Source organism: Lutjanus erythropterus, chromosome 10 (genome assembly GCF_056507025.1).
Source record: "Lutjanus erythropterus isolate fLutEry1 chromosome 10, fLutEry1.hap2, whole genome shotgun sequence".
Taxonomy (NCBI): domain Eukaryota; kingdom Metazoa; phylum Chordata; class Actinopteri; order Lutjaniformes; family Lutjanidae; genus Lutjanus; species Lutjanus erythropterus.
In genome coordinates this window covers 7,695,398-7,717,588 of record NC_139326.1, presented here as the reverse complement: position 1 = coordinate 7,717,588, position 22,191 = coordinate 7,695,398, and the positions used below count along the sequence as shown (strand labels likewise).

Genomic DNA, 22,191 nt, shown 5'->3' with positions numbered 1-22,191 from the left:
TAAAATTAACTCAATGCTCCCAAAACATAAAGATCTGGAGATTTTACTGAAGGTGCTATCAGGGTGTCCTCATGTATTAGCAAGTTCAATGTAAGACTTTTTAACAGGGCTTCTGCAGGTTTCAACAAGTAGGACTTTTTAATGCCACTGTTCAGTTAAAGCTACTTCAAACGTTCATATTTTATTTATTTTGGAGGCTCCTGTGCACAAAAGCGGAAGTTTTTCCCACCGCTGTAACCACAAAATATAATGTTAAAAAATAGAATTATCTAAATAAAAATTTCTAACGTACTACTAATTGTAACTTTTCCTGGGAAAATGTAAACACAGGCTTGTTTCATTTGGATTTCAAAGAGAACCTGACCCCGGCGGCAGACATTAACATCAACTGTACAGAAATAACCAGTCATCTTGTTTGCTTATGCAGATCATATAGAGGCTTCAGTAAGAAACTGAGGCTGTTTCAGAAACAGTGAAAAGCTTAAAAGCAAGCTTAAATAAATACACTTAGCACAAGCATGTGCGGCTGTGTGATGAGTTGGGTGGTGTTTATTTGTACTTTGAACATAACCGCTGTGAAACAATCAGAAAATAATGTTTTATTTCTCTGATTCACCACCACTAACACCACTCCTCCCATTCAGCCTCTTCGACCACAGCTGCCAAAGCCTTAATAAAATGAATCACTACAACTGTCTTACAGCCAGAGTCTGAAATGAGGCTATGTCAAGGTAGACTTCCCTATTTTTGCTGTGAAAATCATGTAGACCTCTGTATTATTATTGCGGTTCTTTGTCTTATAGTTTATACATCACTTTTGAATAAACAGATAAATGCCTTCCTGCCCCATTTAGCCTACAGACAGCCTGTTGTCATAATGAATCTAGTCTAATTCCTAACTGAAACAACTTGTCCAATGGCAGGCTTATACCCACAAAGCACATCCAGTGAGTCAGACTACAAATCACCAGTTCAAGTTGACGGGTGCAATGACATGAGTGAGACTTGCTCTGAAATGCTGGAGATTAACGGTTAAACAGAAGCACTGGAGAAGACTTGAAATTATGGAGAAAGTAAACCCACGGAAACTGAAGTGATTGCAGGTTACCTAACTAGCTCCTTTAGCCATTTAGACTGTAACAGGATAACAGAGACATTAAAATTCAGCTCACCAATGATTAAATGTACAGGCATTTTGCACTTGAAGTGAAATTCAGACCATGCTTGCAGCATTAAATAGATAAATATTTAAACAGAATTTAAGAATGTGTAATAGGTTTTAAGGCATTTTATTAGTATATGTGTCTTTAAGACATTTTAAGACTTTTCGAGGACTTGTAGCTACCCTGATATTGTGTTTTTTTTTCTTCAGCAGGAAGAGAAACTGAACTTCTGTTCTTACCTGCAGTGTGTGAAGCCTCGAAGCCTTTCTTCTGCACAGAGTTATCGGAGAAGAAGCGAATGAACAGCTTGTTGCCGCTAGACGTGATGGGCGGGGGCTTCTTGGTGCCACAGAAGCGTCCCAGACTGGGAGCTTTTCCATCTCGCCCGTCGTAAAGCTCAATGTGGTCATAAGCACACTCCAGGTGTGCCTCCATGTCGATCTCATTGAAGGCCTGCCACAAAAACAAGATGATGAGTGGCGTTATAAATAGAAATTTATGAGATAAATCAACTGACATTACCTTGATAGTGAAGTGTGTTATTTCTGGAAAACATGTCCTCTGTTTTTTTGCTTTGTCATTTGGAAACGGAGACGTGCTTTGACATTATAAATTATTACTAGTTTTCTTTTTTAAAATGATCTACTACATGTCAGTGACACAGCAGACAAAAATGCAGATAATAACAGAAGGGGGAGCCACACATCATCATTGGGACCGGCATAACAGCTTCTGACATCAGCACAGTAAACACAGATGTCCCCAATGGATTTGGCAATTCAATTACACAACGAGCCACACACAAATAAATATCATGATTGACAAGTGAAATTACACAGAGAGCAGCAGGAAGCAACACATACGATTTTGATTCGGTGGCCTGGAGTGGTGGTGAGGGCCCAGGTGCACGCCTTCTTGCTGGGGTATTTATCCGGCCAGTTGGGGCTGGTGATGGTACCGCTCACACTATTCACAGTGTGATCGCAGCCAGCTGTAAAAAGACATCACTGAGTCAACACAGACCTCCGTATCATGCTCATATGGAACAGTCCAACAGTTATGACTCCACGCAAACTGTTTCTGTTTCTGACTGGAGATGCATGATATCAGATATGTCAGTATTTTCCAGATACTGATTAATCCATGTTTTTTTTTCTACCAAATAGCAGAGAAAATCATGTCTCTGCTGTGAATTAAGACATTATTATGCCTACTCTGCCCACTGGCAGATGCAGGTATAAAATACAATGCTTCTCAAAATGTACACATTCGCCAGTTTTTTTTTCTGTTTGGCATCATTTGTCTTTGTTCTTCATATGTCAGGATTCTCTTAAGACGAGCAATTAAATTAGTAGAAAGATAAAGATCCCTTGGATTGTGCACATTATCGCTCCATCTTTGCTGAACTCTGATGTAAAGTGTATCTTTGCAATGGCACTTGCCCATCAACTGCAGCCTAATTACTATGGCAGAGGTCAATTTTTGATAAGATTTAGGGATTCCATAAAGAGAAATGAATTTTTCCATCTGACAAAAAGCTGTTCCTCGATAAAATGTTACAAAAAATTATTAAAAAAGCATCTAACTGCTGTTTTGTGACTGCTTTTCTCCATGTTATCTTGTCCTTGTTATTTGTTTTACTCATAGTGATATATATTTTTACTATTGCTCAGGGGTCAGTACAATATAAACTAATACTCCCCTCACAAAAATACACACAAACATATACATTATCATTGCCGTTTTTTTTTTTACTGTAGCTGCTATCATACATATTTTGTTACTATTAGTTTGTCATCACTATTTTTTGGTATTTTGCATTCTTAATAACTTTGTGAAATTTTCATTTAGGATAGAGGCTGCAGATAAGCCCTCTGGGTTTTTCGCCTCTCGCTGCACAGTATATTATTATACTTTGTCATTTTTGTGTACCTATCTTAACTAAACTTCCCTAGTTCACCACAGTCAGACACGTTTTTATGAAAACCCATCTGGCTGCTGGTGACATGCGGCGTCGACTCCATGGGGTCTCCTAAAATATTGCCACTCCAGCTGTGGTTCTGTCATTACATGCAGAGAACACTTTTGACTTTTTAGAGAGGCGATGCTTATGAGAGGTTCTACGACACATGGCGCTTGGGGAACATTTTTATTTCACTGATTCATGTTCTTTGCTCCAGTCCCACTGATATGGTTCTAACAGGCACACAAAGTCACAAGGGGAAGTTACAGGTTTGTGTTCTTGGCGTTCTTTTTTATTTGTCCTATCTATCATCTCATGTCAGCTGTGCAATATCAATATTTCCTGTGTGCAATGGTGCAAATTCAACTGTTGAGTCTGTTTCTGGTTTACGCTGTATATATTGTCTTTATTTTTATATTTTACCTTATCTATATTGTTCCTATGCTTTATATTCCCATTTGGTTATATTGTTTGTTTACTACGTACTGTTTTTTATTGATGCTTCTACTTTTCTATCCACTTTGCTGCTGTAACACTGCAAATTCGTTATGTTGCATTATGTTACCTGGAGATATCCAAATTCAGGTATCTCCAAGTATTACCATGCATTTGTATTTCTGACACATGTAGGCATTTGCTCTTCGACCGTTTTGGCAGCTCTAATTGCAAAAAAATTAAGTCAGGAACAGAAATAAATGAGACAAAGAATGTGAGATGAAATACCTTCTTTACAATCATGTTTGTTCTCATGCAGCACAAAGCCACTCCTGCACTGGCAGCTGTAGCTCCCAAAGGTGTTGACACACTCGTGTTGACAGCCACCGTTCTCCTTAGAGCATTCATCTTTGTCTGAGGAAGCACAGAGGACACAACCTTGGTGACTGTTTCCTTTTAAGACCGACAGACAGCAGCTTCAAGTGACTGAATGACAAGAATGAAAACATGTTGTGCATATCACTAGCAGAGGAAGAGGACTCACCTGAGAAGAACTGTGCTTTAAAGCCCTTTTTGGACACTGTGTTGTCTGATTTGAACTCGATGCGCATGTTGTTGTACTGGGAGGTAATAGCTTCTGGTTTCTCTGCTCCACAGAACTTCCCATGTAGCCTTGAGTCAGCTGAGAGCCCACTGCGCACCTCCACGTAGTCATACTTACAAACCTGTGCAGAGAAACAGAGAGTGTGAAGAAGAAGACGCTTCTATTTGCTTTTAATTTTGAAACAAGAGGAGGAGATGAAGGCTTTGTTTGCCATGAAGGTGGACAGATGTGGTGCAGTGACAGAGAGAAAACAGAACAAACCCACCCCGTGCCGATTCATAATAACCCCAGTGCTCACGTCATTGCCCTCAGTCTCGAAGACGTCAAAGAGCAGAGTGATGCGGTATTGCGTGGGGGCGACCAGCTGCCAGATGCAGTTCTTGTTTGGGGGGTACTCTCTGGGCCAGCCGGGGCTGGTGATTGACCCGTTCAGCTTGGTGATGAAGCCGCCACAGGCCGCTGGATGGAAAACATAAAAATCAGAAGAGACAAGGACAAATAGTTAACTTCACACAGATGTGCAGACAGAAAACAAATTATATCACCAAATGTTTCAACAGCCGATGTTCCACGTGTTATGTTGCAAACCATAAAATGAAAGCCCTCTAACATATCCTCTCTGTGTCCTGAATAAACCCGATTACTGCCTGACCTGCCTGTGGGAGCTTTGTATTAGTTACGCAATACACAGCATGCTACAACAACTGGTGTTAGCCATTCCCTCACCTGCCTATTTTTAGCTAAAATTATACGTAGTGTTGATCCTTACCAACAACTACAATAGATGCTGTGTTGATACAAGGATTGTCAGGTTATTACACGTGGACACTAGTGAAATGCAGGACTGGAAAAAGGTACAAGTACAGAACAGTACAAGCTATTTTTGTGTGTAATGCAGCAGTTTCTCTCTTCATTTTCTGACATTTTTTTAAACTAATTTGCACCTAATAACTACTGAATTTCTTTCTTAACTGTTGTATTTTTGTCTTACCTTGCTTTCATTTATTTATCACCTATTTTCTCTGGCATATAGCTCCATCATTATTATTATTTAATTTTATATTTAATTGATATTCTGGTGCGTGGTCCTGTATGTAACCTTGTTGCATACAGGGGATTATAATAAGGATCATTTTTCTGCACAGTGAGTACCTTTATTTTTCATACTTCACATGCATTTTACTGATAATACATACATACTTTTACTTAAATAAAATTTTCAAATGCAAGACCTCAACCTGGAGTGTCAAACTAGTACTTTTACTTAAAGGTGCAGTAAGCAACTCTGGAGAAAAATACTTGATTGTTGAGTCTCATTCCCAGGTTGTCAAACATGACCACTTTGGGTTGGGAGTGGGGCTGCAACTACTGATTATTTTCATTATTGGTTAATCGACTAGTTGATTAGCCCATAAAATGTCAGAAAATGGTGAAACGTGATGATCATTGCTTCCTAAAACTCAAGACGACGTCCTCAAATGTCTGGTTTTGTCCGCAAACCTACAGATATGCAGTATACTGTCATAGACTACTAAAGAAACCAGGAAATATTCACATTAAAGGATCTAAATACTTCTTCCACCGATGAACAGAGCTGAGTGCAATGTTGGTGTGAGAATGTTTATGTGAGTGCATGTAACAGCAATTTACTGCGTTATTTTTGATTAATGCATGTGATGGAACTGTATTCAGCCTTTCTTTTCAGACTGTTGTTTCAATTTCATTTCTTTGTCTTTTATTTTCATGTGTGCATATTTTCCACCAAAGCGAAAAACTTGCAGTAATAGTGGACTTTCTCTAGGGGGAGGACAGTAAGTCCATAACAATATATTGTACAGACAGCTTGTTTACTAGTAGTTAGGTCTTAAACAACAAAAACATATAATTTGAGATAAAAATAACGTTTGCATTGTTATGACTCAAATCTTTAAACGATAGTGCCCGTCCAGCACAAGTATCACTGTTGGCATCTTTTATAGCTTTCAGGGATGACTGTACTTATTGTATCTGGCTGGCTAACTGTGTAAAGTGCTTTAGCATGTAAATTACATGTTGAGCAGAGCTGGTGACTTCTCTCCCTGTACTTACCCTCACAGCTGCGCTTGTCAGCAGCCAGCTCATAGCCTGGGTCACAGGCACACTTGTAGCTGCCTAGTGTGTTGACACAGCGTTGCTCACAGCGACCGTTGTCCGGCTTGGAGCACTCATCCATCTCTGAAAACACAAAGATATGTTAGGACCCTTTTAGTTGGCCCCCTGGCTCGGTGGCTTACAAGAGAAACCCTCCAAAACAACAGCAGAGCCAGGCAAAGAGGGTCGCACAGAACCCGGCGCTGCAAGCAAAATGAAAATATCTCCAATAAACATATTCAGCTGTCTTACTGCTTTCAAAGACTTATTCCAAGAACACATCAGATAAAAGTTTACAGCCCTTAACCTCTCACCTTTGAAGAAGTTGGCAGCAAAGCCGGCCTTGTTGACAGAGCCATCTGAAACAAATTTCATCCACAGCTGGTTGGAGCTGGTTTTGATGTCATCTGGTTTGTCGTAGCCACAGAAGCGGCCCAGCAGGGGACTGTTTTCAGAGTTTCCATCACGTACCTCCAGGTAGTCATAGGCACAACTGTCATGTCTTTCAATCTAAGGAACATTAAAGGGTTTGAGGTTAAGTCAAATTTTATTTATATAGCCCAATATCACAAAACACAGTTTGCCTCAGGGAACTTTACAATGCCCTGTAGAACCCTGAAAGAGGAAGAACAACCTAAAAAAAACAACCTTTCAACAAGGAAAAAATGGAAGAAACTTCAAGGAGAGCCACAGAGGAGAGATCCCTCTCCTAGGATGGACAGATGTGCATTAGATGTCACATGTTAGTTTTTCAATTCGTTATAAATTAAAGGCAACTTGTTCCGGTGAGAATAAAACCAGGATTACAAAAATTCTAACAAAATATGTTTTATGTGTAAATGAGCAAGTACACCTTGGGGCCATTATGTAAAGAAGCAAAATCTTTTTGGAACTCAAAGTCATTCAAAACAGCAAGCACAAAATGATAAAACATAAAAGTGCACAGAGCTTTGATAAATGTCAAATCTTGTGTTCTTTTCAGTACCCTTGACAAAATAAAAAAAATATATAATAAAAAAATAAAAGTAAACAATAAAATATGAGAAACTTCATTAAGATTATGATTGGTGGACCTGCAGAAAGCTATGTTGATTGGTCAAATTTGCGGAAAAGTTGCAATGATCAGACAATATTGCGAGGACATAAAGAAATTCACAGGGATTGCTTGAATTTTGGTTAACTGCTGCCTCGCAACTTCCTGTAGGGACTGGAATTTGGCTAAATAACTGAAAAAGGACTGGTTTCTTACCTCAAAGGACTGGAAAGTAAGGCCTACATGGTAGCCCTGAGCTACAGTAATCTTCCACACACACACTTTGTTAGGTCTGTAGTCATCAGGGTAGTTGGGAGACTGAATCTGGCCGTTGTCTTTCTTCACCTCCCCTCCACAGATGGCTGCATGTGACAGTAAAAACAATAAAAACAATACTGAGCTCCCTTGATAGCAATATCATCAGCACATGCTCGCTACTCTGATTTACGCAATGTGGATTAGCTGAAATGCCTCCACCACCGGTTCCCCTAGACACGCACACACACACACGCACGCATACACACACACACACCATCATCCCTTTGCACGGTCTGGAAACAATGGAGCTGAATGTGAGGGCCGGCCAAAATCTGATTAATGCAGCGTAAAGTGCCTGACACATCAGCAGTGGGGGAGCCAAAAACTGTGGATATTACTGCAGCTTCTAGGCACATTGTTGGATGTGTGACTGGCCATGCGTTCAGTCAGCTGAACGACGTGCTGGAATGGAGTTCAGGGAGGTCGGCGAATGGGTGCTTACCCTCATAAACAGCAGAGAAACCTTTTCCCACCCAGTTACTGCTGCTGCGGAACTCGATCCACAGTCGGCTGTCAGTGGAGATGATTGGCTCGGGTAGCTTATCACCACAGAAACGACCTGGGTCACAGGTGAAGACACATGCACAAAAAAAAGATTTGATCATTAAGACACCTATCATAGCTCTGAAATACTTTTACACAGCTCTTTACTTCATAGAAACTAAACACACTGAGAGAGGATAAGAGAAGAAATAAGAGGAAGTAGCACTTTATATTTGGTAAATGCATATACTGCGTGTGCTAGTTAGCTGAAAACTGCGTATGGTTTATGATATGCATTTGTTTGATTGTTGTTGTGGACATTAAATCCTCAGGTTGTGGGTTATATCGCTTTTGTTTCCCTTCAGCATTACCACCTTTTTAGATTACCAGAGGTGCCTCTGAATTAGTTAGGTTACATTATCTGGAGGAAGGAGGTGAAACATTTCAGCTGACACACAAGGACTGCACGCCTGTCCAGTGCTCTCAGGGGCGCGGTACTCTTTCGCAGGAAAAATTTTTGGAGGAGCTATCCAAAAAACACTGCAGCTGAGGCCAAAAAAAAGCTTTTTTATTCTTCAAAGACTAACATCTGAACACAGAATCAGATAAATAAGGTGCTCTCTATACATGTGCATATATAATATATTTTGGTAGCACCTTATTGCGTATTTTTACTAAATATTATATGTTTTTCTTCTCTCAGTATGCTACAAAATGTTTTTTCACCTGGTGATTCTATTACCGTATATTTAAGTGGTTTAGAATATAATACTCACACAAGTCATACTTACAGGGTCTCATTATATTTATTGTTCTTGCAGTGTTGCTTATACGTTACGTATTTTATTTTTATTTTTTCATCTTTTAATCACATGACCTGTCAGGTGACCCCTTGGACAGGTGTGTTTCTGAATTTGTTTCTGTCTGAAGAAGAGCTTGCGTCCAAACCTTCACATGGCGGTGGTTTAAAAATGTTCATGGGAGCATTATCTACTGTGTGGATTCTTTCTTCCTTTTTTGATAATTAATTTTGTCCAGCAATGAGCATTTATCACATTTGGATGTGCACACTTTGGTAAACTTTTTAAACATCAAAACTTCACCTTAACCCTATAGTTTCTATACATAATATACATGTTTTTTTTATATTTAAACACACATAAAACCCATGTTTAGCCATAAATACTGTCAGGCCGGCTATCACTAGCCCTGAAACAAATTGAACAATAAACCAGACAAAGTTTTCTGTGTTTCTTTTGATAGTAAACTGAATAGCTTTGAGTTTTGGACTATTTGAAGGATAAAACATGACAACTGGAGATGTTACCTGTTTGTTGTGAATTAATTGTGGAAAATAATCAGCAGCTTAATCGATAATGACATGAATCATTAGGTGCAGTCTCTCCATGACACTGAGTTACTGGAATATATTAAGAGGGAGAGGTGTCAACCTGGTAAGGCAGCAAGTAATTGTATCACACTGTATTTTACTGTACTGTTCTGTGCGACAGCGTATTAGGGCCATTACAGGTAGGGGGTAATAATCTGAGAAAAAAACAACTTCCGAGATGAAAGTGGTAAATTTCCAAGAAAATTCTAAAATGATAAAGTCATAAATATTCAAGAAATAACTTGCTACACTTTGCGAGGTTGAATCAAACTCATTAGAGCACAGACTCCACTACCTGCTGTGTAATATGCCTGAAGTGAATAAGCTAATCAAATTATACTTTGTAATCTGATTTTGCAATAAGGAAATACTTGAGAGTTGATTCATTTGATGATCTGTTGTGCCCAATGATGTCGGATGTAGTATCAAACTTCTATAAAACTTCCTCTTTTTCTTGTAAATTTATGACTTTAATCTGAGAATAACTCATTTATGATCTCAGAGAATAAGTTTTTTTTTCTAAATTTGTGAGTTTTTTTTCCTTTAAATTTTCCCTTTAATCTTGGAAATACAGAGTTTTGTCTCATAACATTATCCGCCACCCCTGGCTGTAATTTTTTTCTGACCTACCTACAATGGCCCTAATTGTGATTTTCCAGGCTTTCAGTTTTCTGGCCTCGTCTTGGACTTTTCTCAACCTCATTTGGTCCGAGGTCCGTTGACTCAATCCACTTACGGATATTTCAGTCGTCATCCGGATTGACACACATATGTGCACTTTTTTGTGAGCTGGCAGCCTGTTTATTTTATTTTGTTCTACTTTGTCGTGTCTATTTGTTGATTTTTGTTTTTTGTGGAAAAATAAACTGACCCTTGAGTGGCGCCTTCCTCCAGTATCCATCTCGGATTTCCACGTGGTCGTACCAACACAAGTGACTCCTGTACAGATCCATGGAGGTGAAGTTGAGAATGATCTTAAAAACCAAGAGAGCGTGATTATTGACACTGTTCAGGCCAAAGGTCAAACACTGCTAATGTTCAGATGAATAAGAATAACAGAGACACCATATGAGCATAAACAGTCCGTGAGGCTTGTTATAAAGCTGACCTGTCACTTTCCATGTGCTCATACCTTTTCCCCTGGTGTGACTGATATTCTCCAGATGCAGTGCATGTAGGCTGAGTATCCATTTGGGAAGCCAGGAGAGGAGAAGTTGCCGCTGCTGTCCTGCAGACTGTCCCCGCATCCTGTTCGCAGAAACAAACACACACACAGTCGCACGTAAAGGCCTGAGCCGTGAGCACGATGCACTGCAAATTAGTCTCTGCCTGAAAACACCTAAGCCACTAATTCAAGCTCTACAGACATCAGCTCTGAAGTAAATCCCCTGAAACCTCGCTGCAGAGACAGATGCTTGATGCTGGAATTATAAAACCGAATGTGAAGTAAAGGGCAGCTCTTTTATGTTCAAAGGCACATCTGCTGATAATATTCACCCACAACCCCACGCCTCACCCCCTCCCCTCCCCCCAGCTACTCCAGATGATGATCACACAAAGGAATAGAGAGTGTGAGACACTTTCTCTGAGCATCCTCTGAAAATAAACCTGGCCCACTATAAATAACCCGGCCCTCTGGAGGATGTGATGCATTATGTACGTGTTGCCAGTGAAAAACCACCCTTAGTTTGACTGGCAAAACTAAGTGTGCAAGTGTGCAAGGGCTGATTCCAAACACAACACACAGCCTCATGGAGCGGCTGAGGGAGGCTCATGCCAAGTGGGGGAAAGATGTGTTTAATTAAGACAGAGAGGAAATTTTAGAGAGTAGATTGTATCTTCAATTGTCCATCTCGAGAACTGTGCATGCATTCATTATTACCTCTGTGTTATCTTTACCTTAGGCTGCTTTTAGCACGAGTAAGGAAAACATCTCCCTCGACTGTTTGAGTTCACTGCTTCCCTCGAGGTTTGTGTGTAAGCAATAAAAGCGAGCAGCTCCGAGCCACTAGTGTGTGTGTGTGTGTGTGTGTGTGTGTGTAATAATGCTTGGCAGAGGTTTGCCAATACTAAACCATTAACAAGCACTCGGGCACACACCGGAGGATGACAAAAACTCCCAGGAATGCTGCATGAATGGGAGCTCCGTGGCTCTTTAAGGATTCTTTTTTCCAAGAACATGTGGAGGCTCACTACCTCATCCCCCCACAATGTGCGTCACATCATCCAGTCTTTCTTCCTCACGAGACACAGACAGAATGCAGATACATGTACTGCAGGTTCAATTAAAAGGTTTGTATGATGGTACTTACAATAGTGAGTGTATTACCTACAGTAGATGCTGGTCGGCATGCCCCCAGTTTGGAGAAACAATGTACTACTGTGGACTCAACACATTTTAGCCACCTAAAAAAAATACCGAACTAAAAAGAATTGGTATCAGTTTTAGTGTACACTACATTTAGACTATTTTCACCTTGAACCTTCAGACAGCTTTTTCCAACCAACCCACTGAGCAAAGCTGCATCCAAAAGACGTCTTTTGAATGTTTGTCGTAGCTTAAAAAGACGTCCCCTGAGGAGCAGCAAGAAAAGTTTTTATGATGTCTTTTTAGGATCTGTCTTCTGAAGGCACACGATAACACAAACAAACTAACAGATCGTTGCAGTGGAGGACAAGTAACTCCTGTGTTCTACAAGGTAAAATGTCTGATTTTACCAATGGAGTCTGGTTGAGTGAGAGAAAGAAATATATGACTCATAAATTGGCGATTTCACACTGGAAAAGGCTGTCCGACAGCAAGGTTAAGTTTTGAAAATATTCTAAATATAACGTTATGATACTGATTGTTTTAGTTGGGCCTTTTTTAGGCAGCTAAAATATGGTTTGCCGCTGACCCTGTCCACAGCTGTACATTGCTTAGCTTGCGTGCTGGTGCTCTGCTTCTCCAAACCTGGGGCGTGCCGACCGCCATACACTGAAGGTAATGCACTGACTATCTCCAAGTACCTCATATAAACCCACTTCAAATAATCCAAACCATCCCTTTAAGATTCCAGTTCTACATTAAAACCACACCGCCTGCTGCAGCTCTGGTGACCATCTCTATGTTTATTCATTGAGCTTTAATGTGAGGCTGACAGCTCAGCTATCCTAGCCTGACCTACAATTAACTGTCTGACATCAAATCTATTCAGCAGAAGGCTGTCCTCACTGTACATCTGTTAATGCTATAAATTCTGTTTACAGCAGCGTTAAATCCTCCTCTCTGGAAAGCATAAACAAAGTGAGCGGGTCGGAGAAGAGCCAGGCTTATATAACGCTCCTTAGTGTATAGCCTCACAGTTTACATTGTACACGCTGCAATGTGCGAACATGAGTGTAGTTCCCGACAAACGTTTTAGTCACTGTCCTCTCATGACCAGCTGTTCTTTTCTATCTGGGAATGAGTGATGACAAACTTCCTGTCCCTTGGTAGTGTTTACACTCCTCCCAGCTTGGGAGCCTCGGACGCTGTAGCCAAGGAACCATGCCACATCAATAGTAGATTCTTGGCTATTTCCACACAGTATAAGCTGCATTGAGGGGAGGGAAGAAAAACTACAGATCTCTCTCTCAGGGCTGAGTTGCACACACGCGCAAAAATAGACCGGAAAAACCCATAGCAGACGGGATCTGTCATTTTGGTCTTACTGGAGCATTTGTAGAGTTTGCGTGCCTGTGCGATATCCCCTTTGCTCAGTCTGGTTCTCTGGCCAATGGGTGGTCGCACTCCGTTCACATCGTAGCGTGGCAGGATGGTGTCCAGGAAGATGCCCCTGTAATTCAGCAAGAGAGACGGGTGTTAATGTTGCATGAAACCCAGACGGCATGCGCACAATCCTAAACTATTCCAACATGCACGCACACCACAAAACATGTTTGCTCAAGGATTAAATGACTTACCATCAATCAGTGCAATTTAATCACTGTCAACATTATTATAAATGTTTTCTAAGGGATCGAGATGTCTAAATATCATCATGAAAATGAGAACTGCCAGTCTCGACTAAGCCAAACACAATGTGGTAATTTGGTAGAAAATTACATCAAATCCAACCGAAAAAGAGGGGCATGGAGAGCTCATCTTCATATTCACTTTGGATTAGCTTTTAAACAGAAATGTAAATCTGGTAATTAACATGCATTTGCTGCCAGAAAATGTCGAATGATAATAAAAAAATAGTAGCGGACTCCATTTCCAGGCTAACATTAGTTAGTGTTGCATACTGATGGCGCAGTACGGGAGCTGAAGAGAAGCAAGGAACTCGAGCACACATAAACGTCATATTCTTTGGATTTTCCCAGATAAAATTTCCCAAGTCCTTTATATAGACGATTTTACAAAAAAATTAGATACATACAAATACATAATTGAATCCAGTGGTTACTTCTGTGTATCTTGTAATTCAGTCTTTCAACAGCAAGTAATCTGTAACAGTGTTTGAGGACTGCTTGAACAGAGATGCATGGAAGGGAGCGGCTGAAATGATGAAGAGTCATGGAAGAGTTGCAGACATAACTGATGAAGGAGACAAGCTTTCATTGCCTACGCCATGAAAGGGACAAAAATTTGCACATTCACTCAGGTGTAATGTTTACATCCCTGCCAATTGGAGCTGGATCCAAGAAATACCCATGACCAGTGAAGTGTAATTTGAACTGAGAATGAATGCCGATTGTACCCTTTCCCACTGAAGATAAAACCCAAGTATTAGTGGCATTTTTTGTTCAGCGAAAGCAGTCTATGGTCTGTTAGGGGCAACTGAGAAAAGGCAACTGGGAAAAGTCTCAATTTTTAGGTTACAATCTGTCCACACAACTGCTTCACATAGAACCTTTAAAACACAAAATGCTAACAGACTGCTGGTAATGAGATGTGGCACCAGTTAGATTACTGTCGCCCGCAGCATGGGTATGTGTGTGATCCTGACCCACCTGCTTGTACTGTAATAAACTTAACAAAACAAATCTCTCATCTGGGAATAATCACCAGGATATAACCAATCAGGATATGGCTTGGTGGTGCATTTGACCAATAATGCTATCTTAAAATAGAAAATGTAATCACTTTAACACTGTTTTAATTGTGCTTTTTTTTTTAAATCTCGTTTGTTTTTTGTTCCTCCACTTCCCACCAACATATATGAATGAAAGTAAGAGTATGTGCATGTGCAGATTGGGAATCTTATGCCATTTGTTTTTATCTGAAAAAAAAACCAATCATATTTACTTTCTGATTCTTTCAGATGCACTTAACTTCCACTATATTTAATAGATGGACAGTTGCAGTCACTTATCACAGTGTTTCTCTGAGGTTGGGGTCACACGGTCTGTTTGAAGTTAATGCTGACATCATTCTTCACACGTCTGCCCCACAGATGGACCCAAACTAAGACCTTAAGCCCTTGTTCTAGAGGTACTGAGCCAGTAAAATAAAATTACATAATCTGTAAAAGGTGAGGATGGGAATGACAGCCACATTTCTTGTTAGAAGTCCAAAACTGAAAACAAAATAAAAAATAAAAAATAAAAAATGATCAGGTAAAGCATCCACGTGGCTTTAAAAAATGGCAGAACAGAACAGTTAGTCCAGATAGGCTCTCATCACACTGCTATCTCACTTGACACTTTGCTAGTTTATCATCTCCATTTTTCTTCTAAGTATTGGCGAGCAACGGCCTGGCTCCCCTGGTCGTTCCCATGGTGACATGCCTATCAACGCCAGGCATGTGCAAACAGAGCAGCCTGAGCTAACAGTTTAGACTCTGCCTGTCTGTCTGTCGGTGCGCTTCCAGGAGCCCGTATGCTGGCTGTCGGTGAAAAACGCCACTCCAGCCGGTGTCAGAGCAGACAAAGGGCACACTGGCAGGTCTCTATTTGAGTTGGCACCGCTCCATGCACCAGCCCTGAAAAATATCTCTGGAGCAAAGGAGGGGGCGGGCAGAGTTGTGGGGTCGGGTAACACGCCCGAGACAAAAAAGCACGGGGGGATCAGCCCTGCGTGTCCCCAGGAGACACAGCAAAACATCAAGACAAGCCATGAAATCTTCCGAACAACACCCGCAGCAAAGGCCCTGGCTTCCCACGGTGATTTACTGTAAAACACCGAGCAAACACACTGGCTAATAATGGGGTAACAAAGACAGACACTGGCACAGGTAAATCAGCCAATCAGCGCTCAAGGAAAAGTGCTTGGAATGACTTGTGAAAAGCTAACAGGAGCCCCTTGTCTGCTAATACAGCTCTGTGAGACATTCCCCGGCCAGCAGCAGCAGCCATTCCTCTCTCATGTCTAAACAGTCTTATTGATCAACACAGTTCCACGAATTAGGATAGCGGCAGAGTCGGAGCTGGAGTGAAAACAGAACAGGGCGGATTACCGGACATAAACACACTTTAGGGCAGGGCTGCTCCGTTGTGCAGCTGGCTGTGGTGCATACCACAAATTTACAAGATCATGAGGTTAAGTCCAGATCTTGACCTTAGAGTGACAGCAACTTAAATGGATGTGCTATCTTTAAGTGCTGAGCTGACTGAAATCCAACATGAGATAAAGCCGTCCTCCAAAGCACCTTGCTTTCTTTGAAAACACAAACAATTTATGAGGTGCGGATGACTTTGTTAAGGTCACCAACCAGATCCTGTAGACCTCAAAGTCCACTAGAGAGAAAAAAAGGTTGAGAAAAGTTGTTGTTATTGTGAAGTCAAAGAGTTTCTGAGTATAATGTTTCGTGATTCTATGTCTGTCTATCCCATAATTTTCCTGTTTCACTGTACAACACTCAACACTAACACTCAGTTGGCTGGGCTTTAACTGGAAGTTTTCATAACCTAAAAAAGCAGAAAAGTGGACTCAGGAGAGTGCAGATCTCCACCAGGCAAACCAAAGGAACATTCAGATGTGACCCTTCTAGTAACTAATTTAATTACACATTTTTTCTCAGTAACTGTGATGGACTACAATTACATTTAATTTAATTATGTTTAACAAGCTACATGTAACTAGTCACTCCCCAACTCTGCTAGTAAGAAAGCCTTGTTGCAGTTGCTGATGATTTACAGCCCCGACCAGCTGGTAAAGAGGAGTGAGGGGTAAGCAGCGGGTAAAAGTCCCAGTACATCCAGTAGTATGCAAAATTTGTTGCGGATAAGCTCGAGCTAGAAGTGGATATCGGATGGAAAGATGGCACACATATATAGTAAATGAAACGGTGAAAAATGAAAGTGAATATGAACAACAACCCCTATGTATAACTTCCAATGTAACTGAGCGACCTCATGATTATTCTCACTTCTGATTCGTTAATTATGGCAAGGTGTTTTACTTCTGAATAAGAGAAGGTTGCTATGGGTGCAGTTCTGGTCAGAAAAACTCGAGGAGCAATAAAATAATTTTTAATGATTTTAATTTTTAAGTAGCTGTGTAATAAGCAGGATAATGTAGTGAGGGGGTTTGTGAAAATGAACCCATTCAGGGTGGTGAAAGACCCTGACGCAGAGAAAATAAGAAAAAGTAGTAGTGCAGTATTTCTGTATGAAGCCCTCAACCTACAGTTTGGATGCACATGGCCAGACAGGCATTTCTGTACACTGGCCTACACCCAGCCGCAGCCTGCGTTTAGACAAAGATTCCCTCTCTGCTTCCCAGAATCTGTTTGCCGCAAGAGCATGGCAGTTGATCTGGGAGGCCCATACTCTGAGAGAGTAACACAGGGCATGAGAGAGCTGGTGCAGGGGAAAAAGACAAAATAAATATATATATATACAGCTGACGTAGAAGGCCAAATAAGTACAAAAGTCAGCAAACAGCTGGTTCTCATATCAGACCGAGGTAGTTTTTTTGCTTTGACGTTTGTGTGCCCATAGATCACATTACACCCTGTCATAACTATTCCTGCTGTAGGTAGAACATTGCACAGTTGAAGTGTCTGTTCCTGCAGCTGTCTAAAAGATTCCCCACTTTTTTGTTTATCTATGCTGTAAGGGCGAGGGATCAAAATGCAGTTTTCATACACAAAACTGAGATCATATCCTGCACACAGCAGCAGGAGGTAACCATAATATTTATACGACTGTAATGTTGGTTGTCACAGCTTAAAATAATTTAATGCACAGGACAAACTGGTTCACAACAATTATGGTGGCGAATACAGGCAAACCACACACGAGAATTACACTATTTTTGAGGAAATGTTATAATTAAAGCCATTCTGGAACATGCAATACCTGAGGAATGCAATGTGGTGTACTTTGGAAATATAAAGGATTAGGTCATTGATAATTCCAGATATTTATTACAATTAGGGCTGCATCTAACAATTATTTTCATCATTGATTAATTTGTCAATCATTTCCTTGATTAATTGCTTAGTTGTTTGGTCCCTAAAATGTCAGAAAATGTTGATCACCATTTCCCAAAGTCCATGATGAAGTCTTCAAATGTCTTGTTTTGTCCAAAACCCACAGATACTCAGTTTACAGAAAGGTTCAGAGTCAAGTCAGAAAAGTTCAAAGTCAGAAGTTAGCATGCATACATACTTCTGGTTGTATACTCTAACAAAAAGCCAATAAATATTAAAGTTTTTAAAGAAATGTACATGGACAGGTTGTTGAGAGTGAGTGTAGTGTTGCTCTCGTAATTACACTGATGACTCAGAAGCTGAATCTGAGTCAATTTCTCCCAAGAGGTCTGTTTTTGGCTTCACAGTCACCCAGCTGGTAAATAACACTTCAAATTAGCCACAGCCTAAGATGACTGGAGCAAAAGCCCAAAGTGACCAGGGCAGACTGACGTCATGGGGCTTTTTCTAGTGAGATCCTTCCTATGACGCCACGACGGCAACTTGTAGTGCTGATGACAGCGCAACATCTGGAGAGGCTTCCTGTAGGAATGAGGTCACTTGGCAACAAATTTAAGTGCTATTATAAGTATGACACATTTACACAGCTTTGCTTTTACAAACAGGGGTTTCTCTATATATGTTTCCAGCATACAACAAATCTGATTTCCTCTGGGTCTCAGCAGTTTGTGCCTGTTAATCAGTTATTTACCTTCTGTCCAAAGTCTAAGATACAACAGGGATAAACACTAATGCACTGGACCCACAGGGCACCAAGCTCCTACATTTGGTGGCATTTCTAGTGGACCAAACGTAAACTTATTCTAGATTCTTTATTCTAGCCACTTAAACTCGTTCTTCCATTCATGGCATTATGGCTTTTCTTAACTGATGGTATTTGCTTTAATTATTTTGTTTTGTTTTGTTAGCTAGCCAGCGATGAGCACTGTTGAACTGTGAGGTTGTGTTGGTGAAGGCTTGCAGTGTGGGGATAAACGAGCCACAGAGGGCCACCTATTACATGGTATATTTGGGAGCCACAGAGGAGCAAAGTGTGTAGGATTTAGTGGCAAGTAATCATGAACTAGGAGACTGCAATCACTCTCCCGTTCCAAGCATGTAAAAGAACCTATAGTTGCTGCAAAACTTGTACAAAGCACAAAAAGTTCCTCTCCTGAGCCAGTGTTTGGTTTGTCTGTTCTGGGCTACTGGCTCAACATGGCAATGCAACTAATGAAAAACATACTTATTATATTTCATTTTTGCATATTCTGCCAATAAATCCTCATAAATCGTAAACACTGGACATCTAATGTCAAACATTACAGAAATTTGAGTCATGTGACTTTATACTGAGCCTGGGGAGCAGTAGAAATGTGGCAGAACTTTTCCTTCGTATGTAAGGGAAACATTAATTGAGACAATTATTGTTCCACTCCTTCATTCTTTACCATATGTGGGTGATTATTACAGGTTGGCCTAAATTGTGCAGACGTTTAGTGGCGAGGCATGTATTATAACACCTGAGTGCTGTGAAGGTGCTAAAAAGCTTTGCAGCAGACACAAGCAACAAATATATGAGCCCCTGCAGAAGCTGAGGGTGAACAACATCATGACACTAATCATAAAAGCCGCTTCAAAGGGCCTTAAGCAGCCTAACGAGGTGATTCATAGTATGAAACCACAGCTTTTACAAGAAGCTTCACGCAGCCCCGAAAGTGGCATGCAGAAATTTTGTTATGCTGAAGCAGGGCTACTGTTGCTCCAGGACCGATGCTGCTTTACTGGGGGCTGCTGCTGCTGCAAAAGCAGCAGGAGCCGAGGAGAGGAGCCTTAATTTGAACAGGCTGTGGGAAGGAGCTGGCACTTTCACTGTGGATACAAAGACTTGGCTTTCACTTTAAGGAAAAACATAATAATACAAATCATTTTAAGTTTTTTAGAGACATGGATTTTAATATTTTTAAAACAATGCTCACCTAGGGCTTAGGGCTGCGACCAAAGATTATTTTCATGATTAGTCCATTAGTTGTTTGGTCCATATAATGTGAGAAAATGGTGAAGAAATTTTGATCAGTGTTTCCAAAAACCAATGATGACATTATTTGTTTTGCTCACAACCCAGAGATATTCAGTTCACCATCATACAGGAGTAAAGAAACCGAAAAATATTCACATTTAAGAAGGTGAAATAAGAGAATTCTGATTTTTTCTTTTAAAAAAAAGACTCAGACCAATTAATTTTATATCTAAACAGCTGGCAATTAATTTGATAATAGATTCATAAGCAAGTAATCAATGCAGTTCTGATTTTATTTCTACTGCCATACTACTAATGCTGCAAAAGCCATAATTAAGTGTAAAAGATACTAGTTTGGATGCCAGTATGGGTAAAAATCATTGAAGCAACATCTCAGCTAGACAAATCTACTCTGATCGACTCTGAATCCAGAGGGGAGAAGCTAAATGGAACAGTCAGATTTCTTCCAACAAGTTACTTCATGCAAGTGTATTATTTTTTTAGTATTCTCAATTCAGCAATAGGGATTTTAATCTTTTCCAAATATTACATAAATCACATTAAGGCTCACCCAGTCTCCCTCAAGCCCCGCGCAATGTGAGCATTGATTGTTATGAAAAAAGTCCAGCCAAAAAGAAACTCAGGAGGAGAGTTCCTGGTTCAAAATAGAAGCTTTTGTAGGAGCTACTTTAAAAATATCCACTAAAGACCCACTTTCTCCCGAGAAACCAGTTTCTGTCTCTTTGCACAAATAGAGAAGAAACAATTCAGATCCAAGACAGATATTTTTTCAGCAGTGAGCCTCTTCTAAACTTGATGCCCTCAGGCTATGTGTTAGTTTTCTACTGATTTATTATAGGAGAGAATTAAGTGTTTCATTCTTTTTTCTTCCCAAGCTGTGGGAATCCTGCCACGTTACTCAGTGGTGACCCATAGACAGAGACCTGGTGCATTACACATCTATACAGTCATAAAACTGTGAGAGCGAGAATGGAAAACAAGATGATGGGTTAAAAGGTTGCAGCAGAGTGGGAAACTGCTCGGCCTGACTTGATCTCAGACTAGCTTTTCTTTTTCTCATGTCTGGGGCATTTGGAGTGGAACTTGGCTTGGCTCCTACCTGGAGAATGTATTCCTGGCGTAGTGCATGATACTGTCAAAGTCATAGACTTCTCCCAGAGAGTCCACCTCTCCCGGCTCCATCTTCAAAAAGTTATACTCCTGTCCTGTGAAAGGAAAAAGGGGAAAAACACAGCTGAAATATGAAGCTGAGTCATACTGTGCAACCTTATGTGTGTATGTCAAAGGTGAACACAGTTCTGCTGTGTCGAAAATTTATCATACAATGAGGCTATAGACAATACAAAGAACCACCTGGTTTAACACTAGAGTGTCATTTTGAGAGCTTCAAATTTATATGCGCAATAACTTTGTTGAATTAAAAACTACAATGCTGCTGGTAACTGACTTTTCCTAAAAGTGTCAAAAAGGTTTTTATATCAATTACACAAAAAGCAAAGAAAATGTGATTGTGTCTATCTATTTCAGCCATATGTGGTCGACGTGGAAAGTCCTGAACTCTGAGCTTTCTGAAAATTCCCCGTTCAAGATGTCATGAATACAACAAGAGGGGGGGAGCGTTCATATGGACTCTTCTCTTAAACACGACCCCGTTCGAAGGCACCAATATTGACCGCAGAGAAATTGCTGTTACTTTTTTGCATGGTTGGAGATGCGTCTTGGTTAATTAGCAAATATCAATGTCTCTGTCAAAGAAAACTCACAGCATCATGAGTTCCACTAATTAGCCCACATTAAGATACAAATAATTACTGATCAGCAGAATAACTGAAGAATTTGAGGAACATAAAATAGGGGAAACTGCAGATGACTGCAACCTCAATAACTCACTGAATCTTTGTATTAGAGCTTTCAAATTTTGACACAAAGCCCATTGAAACCTTATCATATCATTTTACATATTACATCACGTTGTATGCTTTTATATTTAACATCAGCTCGTTTCCGATCTTTTCCCACAGGCTGTTATTATTTTCTGTGACAGCTCGAGAAAGAAATTTGTTATGAATGTAAAAATGAAAGGATTTACAATCTAGAAGTTATAGAATTCTGGCACCACTAGTATTAAACATAACTTCATAAGTGGGACACTGGGGACGGTTGTCTCAGTACCTATAACTTGGTGAATTTTTGTCCTAGAGCTCTTAAAGCATCCTCATTAAAAACAGCAAAATCTGACTGGGATCTCTG

At 40.3% G+C, this 22,191-nt stretch overlaps 1 protein-coding gene across 1 annotated transcript in view; it reads right to left on the bottom strand.

The window, feature by feature from the left end:
• Positions 1-22,191, bottom strand: part of bmp1a (bone morphogenetic protein 1a) — a 50,931-nt gene that overhangs the window by 4,653 nt on the left and 24,087 nt on the right. Inside the window, exons 6-18 of the mRNA XM_084728096.1 lie at positions 21,041-21,146; positions 13,213-13,337; positions 10,652-10,767; positions 10,391-10,493; positions 8,089-8,205; positions 7,545-7,690; positions 6,610-6,805; positions 6,254-6,379; positions 4,464-4,624; positions 4,106-4,286; positions 3,850-3,975; positions 2,027-2,154; positions 1,403-1,616 (exon numbers count right to left, since the gene is read on the bottom strand). Of these exons, the coding sequence (XP_084584222.1) occupies positions 1,403-1,616; positions 2,027-2,154; positions 3,850-3,975; positions 4,106-4,286; positions 4,464-4,624; positions 6,254-6,379; positions 6,610-6,805; positions 7,545-7,690; positions 8,089-8,205; positions 10,391-10,493; positions 10,652-10,767; positions 13,213-13,337; positions 21,041-21,146 (1,845 nt within the window). The remainder of the gene's footprint in view (positions 1-1,402; positions 1,617-2,026; positions 2,155-3,849; positions 3,976-4,105; positions 4,287-4,463; positions 4,625-6,253; positions 6,380-6,609; positions 6,806-7,544; positions 7,691-8,088; positions 8,206-10,390; positions 10,494-10,651; positions 10,768-13,212; positions 13,338-21,040; positions 21,147-22,191) is intronic.